The sequence below is a fragment of the Oncorhynchus gorbuscha genome, linkage group LG11 (genome assembly GCF_021184085.1).
Source record: "Oncorhynchus gorbuscha isolate QuinsamMale2020 ecotype Even-year linkage group LG11, OgorEven_v1.0, whole genome shotgun sequence".
NCBI lineage: Eukaryota > Metazoa > Chordata > Actinopteri > Salmoniformes > Salmonidae > Oncorhynchus > Oncorhynchus gorbuscha.
This window is the reverse complement of record NC_060183.1, coordinates 69,778,521-69,788,202: the sequence shown is the minus strand read 5'-3', so window position 1 is coordinate 69,788,202 and position 9,682 is coordinate 69,778,521. Positions and strand designations below refer to the sequence as shown.

The following is a 9,682-nucleotide window of genomic DNA, read 5'->3' as shown; positions in this document are numbered from 1 at the left end:
TTGTCTCATTGCGCACCAGCGACTCCTGTGGCGGGCCGGGTGCAGTGCGCGCTAACCAAGGTTGCCAGGTGCACAGTGTTTCCTCTGACACATTGGTGCGGCTGGCTTCCTGGTTGGATGGCGCTGCGTTAAGAAGTAGTGCGGCTTGGTGGGTTGTGTATCGGAGGACGCATGACTTTCAACCTTCGTCTCTCCCGTACGGGAGTTGTAGTGATGAGACAATATTGTAGCTACTAAAACAATTGGATACCACGAAAAAGGGGTAAAAATAAAAAACGTTTAAAAAAATTATATTACAGGAATGCACAATTTATAGTCCGTTATTTACACTTGTATTGGGGAAGGGGGGTGGAGGTAGAGCACAGGGTCTGGCCCTGGGGGGCCGCAGTGTGTTCATGATTATGTTCCGCACAGCACTTAACACACCTGATTCATCAAGTAATCGTTGACTTCAATATGAACCAAGATCAGTTATATCTGGTGTGTTAAGGACGAAGCCCATCATTGATAGGAGGCTGGAGGGGAGTGAATAGTTGTAGTTATTGTATGGTCATGGATTATGTAATGAGTGACTCTGTGAATCTGGATGAACCACAGAGAACTGCTATGAGGTCCATGTGTTTACTGGCCCCATGTGGGGAGCCGGAACCGATGCCAACGTTTACATCAACATCTACGGAGAGATCGGTGACACGGGCGAGCGGAAACTAAGAAAGTCCAACAACCTCAACAAATTTGAGAAGGGGCAGGTGAGGAAGCAATCTACCAATATGATGATGATGTCAATAATATCCGGGTGGCTCTTGAACTACGACCTCTCTCCCATTGACCTAGCTGTTTGACCTCTGACCTTTGTGCCTGATTCAATTAATTAAAGCAACTATTGATCATTGAAAAAGATGTTCCAGGCTACAGTAACCTTTTATTAACCTTTTAATCATGTCTTTGACCTCTGACTTTTCCCATGGTTTTACTGCGGGGTTCAGGAGGACGTGTTCTCCATGCAGGCCATCGATCTGGGCATTCTGAAGAAGCTGAGGATTCGTCACGACAACAGCCAGCCTCATGCTGCCTGGTTCCTGGACAGGGTGGAGATAGTAGACAACAAAGACGACACCACGTAAGGGGGGGGGGGGGGCACATGATTACACAATATTATTATTATTATTATATTAATATTAGCATAAATCAGTTATTATCATGTCACAGACAGACAGGCAGGCAGGCAGGCAGACAGACAGACACCTGACCCGGTAGTGTTCTAGGTACTACTTCCCATGTAAACGGTGGCTGGCCATTGATGAAGATGATGGACAGATTGCCAGGGAGCTGGTCCCTGTGGACGAAGCCTTTATGAAGAAGGGTGAGGATGATGATGAGGATGATGACGAGGAAAACTCCAGTGCAACACTCGGACTGGAACAGAAGGGTGAGACACAGACATACTGGAGGCTAATTTCTAATTGTTTGCTCTTGTGTTGAGTTTGCACCCGTTATTTTCAGAACAGTTATTTTTGTATGTTGTGCTGTACGCTTACACACACATGATAAGACATGTACTCTATACACACGTACACATGGATTTCGTATTGTAAATATGTGGTAGTAGAGTAGCTGCCTGAGGAAACACACTTAATGTGTTGTGAAAGTGTTATGTAATGTAATCTCATGTATTATTGTAAATTGTATATAACTGCCTTAATGTTGCTGGACCCCAGGAAGAGTAGCTGCTGCCTTAACAGCAGTTAATGGGGATCCTTAATAAATACAAAGTATTAATGTTCTATTCCCTCTGGAAAACAACACATGCTAACCTCTAGGTGTTGTTGATCACCAGTTATACAATATAACATTAGATTTGACTGAATAATAACAATGCATTATCATGAATACATTGTCATCTGATTTGGTTGATGTGTCTGTCAGCCATGTCCACCACCTTCACAATGAGGGTAAAGACTGGAGACAAGAAGTATGCGGGCACTGATGCCAACGTGTTCGCCATCCTGTACGGCATGAAGGATGATACAGGTAACAATGCTTTACAGACACTGAGATAGGTGATATACATGTTTGTGTCCTAGAGCGTGTGTATTTCTATATCCTACTAACTATGATATTTACTGCTGTGTGTTTTCACAGGCATCATAATGCTGAAAGCATCCAAGTTACATAAGAATAAGTTTGAGCAGGCCATGATCGATGAGTTTACAGTGGAAGCTGTGGATATTGGAACACTGAAGAAAATACGCATAGGGCATGACAACTCAGGTTAAACAAGCTCATGCATATATATGATATGTGATTACACATATTATACACACACACACACACACACACACACACACACACACACGCACGCACGCACGCACACACACACACACACACACACACACACACACACACACACACACACACACACACACACACACACACACACACACACACACACACACACACACACACACACACACACACACACACACACACACACACACACACACACACACACACACACACACACACACACACACACACACACACACACACACACACACACACACACACACACACACACACACACACACACACACACACACACACACACACACACACACACACACACACACACACACACACACACACACACACACACACACACACACACACTTCCAGTGATAATGTGTTATGCCTATACAGGGGCAGCATCAGGCTGGTTCCTGGACTGGGTAGAGGTGGATGCCCCCTCCCTGGGCCAGAAGCTGAGGTTCCCCTGTGGTCACTGGCTGGATAAGGGAGAGGACGACGGGGCCATCGTCAGGGACCTCTTCCCTGCAGACCTCCAGACTGAGCTCTACACACCATGTAAGAACCAACCTGCAGCATACTGTACTTAGATAACCCACGTTATAGCCGACCAGCATACCACTACTCTACACAGTGTTACTATCCTATATCCAAACCATATAAGGCCATACCTGGCATACCAAGAGCCAGCCTCTGCACCCTGTACTTATTGTAGATAACCCATATCGTACAGGACCTTATACTACCATACCATGCCGTATAGGCCTGGGAATTGCCAGGGACCTCACAATACAATATTATACCGATACTTAGATGCCAATAGAATATGTATGCCATTCTCACGATTCTATATGTATTGTGATTCGATACTGCAATTTATTGTGATTGTCTGCTACAGAGAGACAAGAGAGAGCATGACAAAATGAGTTTTGATCAGTCAGGGAAATAAAAGTGCTGAAAACATGTTGGCTCAGCATTTAAAAAGAAGATGGAGAACAAGCTACCTACAGAAACCAAAACTATTAAAAATAATATAATATATGTACACTACCGTTCAAAAGTTTGGACACACCTACTCATTCAAGGGTTTTTCTTTATTTTTTACTATTTTCTACATTGTACAACAATAGTGAAGACATCAAAAGTATCCACCCTTTGGCTTGATGACAGCTTTGGAAAATCTTGGCATTCTCTCAACCAGCTTCACCTGGAATGCTTTTCCAACAGTCTTGAAGGAGTTCCCACATATGCTGAGGACTTGTTGGCTGCTTTCCCTTCACTCTGCGGTCCAACTCATCCCAAACCATCTCAATTGGGTTTAGGTACGGTGATTGTGGAGGCCAGGTCATCTGATGCCGCACTCCATCACTCTCCTTCTTGGTCAAATAGCCCTTACACAGCCTGGAGGTGTGTTTTGGGTCATTGTCCTGTTGAAAAACAAATGAGCTAAGCAAACCAGATGGGATTGCGTATCGCTGCAGAATGCTGTGGTAGCCATGCTGGTTAAGTGTGCCTTGAATTCTAAATAAATCACTGGCAGTCTTACCAGCAAAGCACCCCAACACCATCACACCTCCTCCACCCAGCTTCACGGTGGGAACCACACATGCGGAGATCATCCGTTCACCTACCCTGTGTCTCACAAAGACACAGCGATTGGAACCAAAAATCTAAGATTTGGACTCATCAGACCAAAGGACAGATTTCCACTGGTTTAATGTCCATTGCTCGTGTTTCTTGGCCCAAGCAAGTCCTTTCTTATTGGTGTTCTTTAGTAGTGGTTTCTTTGCAGCAATTCAACCATGAAGGCCTGATTCATGCAGTCTCCTCTGAACAGTTAATGTTGAGATGTGTCTGTGAAGCATTTATTTAGGCTGAAATCTAAGGTGCAGTTAACTCTAATGAACTTATCCTCTGCAGCAGAGGTAACTCTGGGTCTTCCTTTCCTGTGGTGGTCCTCATGAGAGCCAGTTTCATCATAGCGTTTGATGTTTTTTTGCGACTGCACTTTAAGAAAATTTCAAAGTTCTTGACATTTTCTGAATTGACTGACCTTCAAGTCTTAAAGTAATGTTGGACTGTCATTTCTTTTTGCTTATTTGAGGTGATCTTGACATAATATGGACTTGGTCTTTTACCATCCCTATCTTGTCACAACTCAACTGATTTGCTCAAATGCATTAAGAAGGAAAGAAATTCCACAAATGTACTTTTTACAAGACACACCTGTTAATTGAAATGCATTCCAGATGACTACCTCATGAAGCTGGTTGAGAGAATGCCAAGAGTGTGCAACGCTGTCATCAAGGCAAAGGGTGGCTACATTGAAAATTCTCAAATGTAAAATATATTTGGATTTGTTTAACACTTTTTTGGTTACTACATGATTCCATATGTGTTATTTCATAGTTTTGATGTCTTCACAACTATTCCACAAGGTAGAAAATAGTAAAAATAAAGAAAAACCCTTAAATGAGTAGGTGTGTCCAAACTTTTGACTGGTACAGGTACCCTGTGAATATACAATATATATTTTTTTACAAATTGATATTGCAATATAACTGTATCAATATTTTTCCCCCATCACTAATGATATATCATACCCTAAGCCTTGTTTTTCCTCTGTCACAGTTGTGCCCTATGAGATCAAGACGTTCACCAGTGACCTGTTTGCAGCGGGTACAGACGCCGATGTGTTCATCGTGCTCTACGGCCCAGATGGGGTGTGCACCCAGCAGAGGTCTCTCTGTGTCAACAAGAGGGAGAGGACCATGTACTTTGAGAGGGGAGCTGAGGACATGTTCATCGTTGAGGTACGACCAGACAGTAGTCACCCATAAGACAATGTAAAGAGCAGACCGCTGTGTAGGGAAAATATTATTCTGGAATGAGGATGATAAGGATGTGGATGATGTGGATGATGAGAATGTTCCTCATGATGATGATGATGATGTTTCTGTAACATTGTGGAGTTGGAGGACGTGGGTGATGTCATAGAGAAGATCCGTATTGGTCATGACAACAGAGGGCTAAACGGAGGCTGGCACCTGGACAGAGTGGAGATCAGACGACTGCTGAGGAAGGGGAAGGTACACAGGAGAAAGGCTACTCTGTTACTCAGTTACAGATCTATAATCAGCTTACCCTCCCCAAATCCTAACCTCAACCATTAGGTCAAATGTCCAAATAACTGATCTAAGGCCAGTGTCTAGGGGAAGGGTAAAACTACACCCATCTTCACTAGTATATATCAAAATAATACCATTTTTAGTCACAAGGTGGTGCTTTTCTCCTCTTGGAGAGACCTGGAGTGTATTCAGTCACACACTGCTGCTCTGTCTTTCTCTAGGGGTCGGAGACTATTATCTTCCCATGTGAGCGCTGGCTGGCCAAGTCGGAGGATGATGGAGAAACAGTGAGAGAGTTAGTACCTTCTGACATCATAACGGAGAAACTACTACGAGATGGTACCCTGAAAGTCAGCGAGGTTGAGGTGGAAGATGCACTGGAGAGTGCGTACACACAGACACATGCAAACACACGCTAACACATGCACGCACACACACATTTAGGCCTAAGCACACACCCTCGCATAAACACACCAGCTGGTGCTAACACGCAAACAAATACACACACACACACACACACACACACACACACACACACACACACACACACACACACACACACACACACACACACACACACACACACACACACACACACACACACACACACACACACACACACACACACACACGCTGAGATGGAAGATTCACACACACACACACACATACACACTGGAGGCTGGCCATTACAGCAGAATGCACCTCTTTGTTTGTCAGACTCTTTGTCTGCCAAGTAAATAATGAGGCAGTTTTCTGCTTAAATTGGTCTCTTTCTCCTCTGCAGTCACGCAGAGTGTCGGTAATTTGTTCCCATTTGAACACTTCAGTACATTGTTATGCCTTCCGTCTGTGGGTTGTCTATCTGTGTTTTCTTATCTGTTATCTGTGCCCATCTCTGCCCGTAGCTCACACTTACAAAGTGTCTGTGATGACGGGCGATGTTTACGACGCAGGCACCGATGCCAATGTCTTCCTGACCATCTACGGAGACCTGGGAGACACTGGCGAGCGCAAACTCAGCAAGTCTGAGACCAACGGCAACAAGTTTGAGAGAGGAGCGGTAAGAGACAGAATACAGACCTTACCGGATCCCTGACTAGGTATCCCTGAGTAGGTATCCCTGACTAGGTATCCCTGACTAGGTATCCCTGACTAGGTATCCCTGACTAGGTATCCCTAACTAGGTATCCCTGAACTAGGTATCCCTAATCCCTGACTAGGTATCCCTGACTACGTATCCCCCTAATCCCTGAGCGTATCCCTAATCCCTGAGGTATCCCTGACTAATCCCTGACTACGTATCCCTGACTACGTATCCCTGATCCCTGACTACGTATCCCTGACTACGTATCCCTGACTAGGTATCCCTGACTACGTATCCCTGACTGCGTATCCCTGACTACGTATCCCTGACTACATATCCCTGACTACGTATCCCTTACTAGGCCTTTCTGTCATTCATGTGAATGTTTATTGGCTTTTGCATCACAGCATAAAATTGTACAATAGTTTTGAGGCAGTATACACTGAGTGTATAAAACATTAAGAACACCCCCCTCCTTTTGCCCTTGACTCCTATGCTTTCCACAGTTGTGCCAAGTTGGATGGATGTCTTTTGGGTGGTGGACCATTGATACATACAGGAAACCCCAGCAGTCTGGGTGAAAACCCCAGCAGCATTGCAGTTCTTGACACAAACCGGTGCACCTGGCACCTACTACCTTACCATGTTCAAAGGCACTTAAATATTTTGTCTTGCCTGTTCACCCTCTGAATGGAACACACATGCAATCCATGTCAAAATTGTCTCAATGCTTAAAAATCATTCTTTAACCTCCCCTTCATCTACACTGATTGAAGTGGATTTAACAGGTGACATCAATAAGGGATCATAGCTTTCACCTTGATTCAGTCTGTCATGGAAAGAGCAGGTCTCCATAACATTTTGTATACTCAGTGTATGAGCCGCTGCCTTCTATTCCAGGTGGATAAGTTCACCATTGAGGCGGTGGACCTGGGTCAGGTGTTTAGAATGAAGATTCGCCATGACAACAGCATGATGAGTGCTGATTGGTACCTGGACCAGGTGGAGGTGGTTGACGAGGATACGGAGGAGGTATTCCTGTTCCTGTGTGAGCGCTGGCTGTCCAGAAAGAGAGAGGACAGACGCATCGAAAGGATGTTCTATGTCAAGGTACTGTTATAGAGGCCTTTTGGCCTTTGTGTGTGTGTGTGTGTGTGTGTGTGTGTGTGTGTGTGTGTGTGTGTGTGTGTGTGTGTGTGTGTGTGTGTGTGTGTGTGTGTGTGTGTGTGTGTGTGTGTGTGTGTGTGTGTGTGTGTGTGTGTGTGTGTGTGTGTGTGTGTGTGTGTGTGTGTGTGTGTGTGTGTGTGTGTGTGTGTGTGTGTAAATCTGTGAGTATTCTCTCAGGGTTACGAGGGGGAGAGGGAGACTATCCAGGGCAGTAAGAAGAGCTCAGCCCTGATCATGAAGAGTGTGGACAGCAACATGAACAAGAAGAAGAAGAAGGGGGAGGACGTCCAAAAGGAGAGCACCAGTCAGTAAACACACACTACTGTTAATATAAACACACACATCCATTCACAACCCCCTCCCCCAGCACACACACATTGACAAAAAAAGAGTTATGAAAAAAGACTGAATTTCACCAGTTTCATACATTGCAATGAGCTGATTGATAACTCCAGACAAAAGTCTTTATTTGCATTCTGCTTTGTAGAGGCAGAGTTTGGAGAAACAGTTGCTCACCCTTACACATACAATCAAACACATTACCTTGTGTCTCTGCAGTCATTCCATACCACTTCACCATTTCCACGGGGGAAGAAAACGATGCCAGTACCTGCAGCAGGGTCTATGTGATCATCATGGGGCCAAACCACACCCAGACACAGAGGCTGTGGCTGGACCTGCCTGCGGGGAAGAAGTGCTTTGAGTCTGGGTCTCTGGAGTCCTTCGAGGCTCATGGAGCTGACGTTGGTGAGATTAAAAAAGTGGAGGTAAGTAGTTGAAATGGACTGAAATAGATGCCAACAGAGCCATGTATTTAAAGAGTTGGGCCAATGCAGTTTCTGCATTATGATGCATTTACATGAAACATTCTAGGAGAGCCATCCAGAGGTGACTTTAGACCACCTTTACTCCACACACAGAAATGTGTACAAAGATCTCCCTCGCCCTCAATTTGGTAAATCTGACTGTAATTCTATCTTCCTGATTCCTGCTTACAAGCAAAAACGAAAGCAGGAAGTACCACTGACTCGCTCAATACGGAAGTGGTCAGATGACGCAGATGCTAAGCTACAGGGCTGGTTTGCTAGCACGGACTGGAATATGTTCCGGGACTCATCCGATGGCATTAAGGAGTACACCACATCAGTCACCAGCTTCATCAATAAATGCATCGATGACATTGTCTCCACAGTGACCGTACGTACATACCTCAACCAGTAGCCATGGATTACAGGCAACATCCGTACTGAGCTAAAGGGCAGAGCTGCCGCTTTCAAGGAGCTGGACTCTAACCCTGGAATCCCGCTATGCCCTCCGACGAACCATCAAACATGCAAAGTGTAAATACAGGACTAAGATCGAATCGTACTACACTATGCTCCAACGCTCGTCAGATGTGGCAGGGCTTGCAAACTATTACGGACTACAAAGGGAAGCCCAGCCACGAGCTGCCTGTGACACGAGCCTACCAGACGAGCTAAATTACTTCTGTGCACGCTTCGAGGCAAGCAACACTGAAGCATGCATGAGAGCACCAGCTGTTCCGGACGACTGTGTGATCACGCTCTCCGTAGCCGATGTGAGTAAGACCTTTAAACAGGTCAACATTCACAAGGCCGCAGACGGATTACCAGGCCGTGTACTCCGAGCAGGCATTGACCAACTGGCAGGTGTCTTCACTGACATTTTCAACCCGTCCCTGGCCGAGTCTGCAATACCTACATGTTTCAAGCAGACCCCCATAGTCTCTGTGCCGAAAAACACCAAGGTAACCTGTCTAAATGACTACCCGTAGCACTCACGTCTGTAGCCATGAAGTGCTTTGAAAAGCTGGTCATGGCTCACATCAACACTATCATCCCAGAAACCTTAGACTCACTCCAATTTGCACACCGCCCAAACAGATCCACAGATCACACAATCTCTATTGCACTCAACACTGCCCTTTCCCACCTGGACAAAAGGAACACCTATGTGAGAATGCTGTTCATTGACT

At 45.2% G+C, this 9,682-nt stretch overlaps 1 protein-coding gene across 1 annotated transcript in view; it reads left to right on the top strand.

Annotated features, from left to right (window-relative positions):
* Window positions 1-6,329: 6,329 nt before the first annotated feature.
* LOC123989329 (lipoxygenase homology domain-containing protein 1-like) overlaps window positions 6,330-9,682 on the top strand; it is a 16,810-nt gene continuing 13,457 nt past the window's right edge. Inside the window, exons 1-4 of the mRNA XM_046290268.1 lie at window positions 6,330-6,495; window positions 7,420-7,629; window positions 7,864-7,990; window positions 8,245-8,453. Of these exons, the coding sequence (XP_046146224.1) occupies window positions 6,364-6,495; window positions 7,420-7,629; window positions 7,864-7,990; window positions 8,245-8,453 (678 nt within the window). The 5' untranslated portion in view covers window positions 6,330-6,363. The remainder of the gene's footprint in view (window positions 6,496-7,419; window positions 7,630-7,863; window positions 7,991-8,244; window positions 8,454-9,682) is intronic.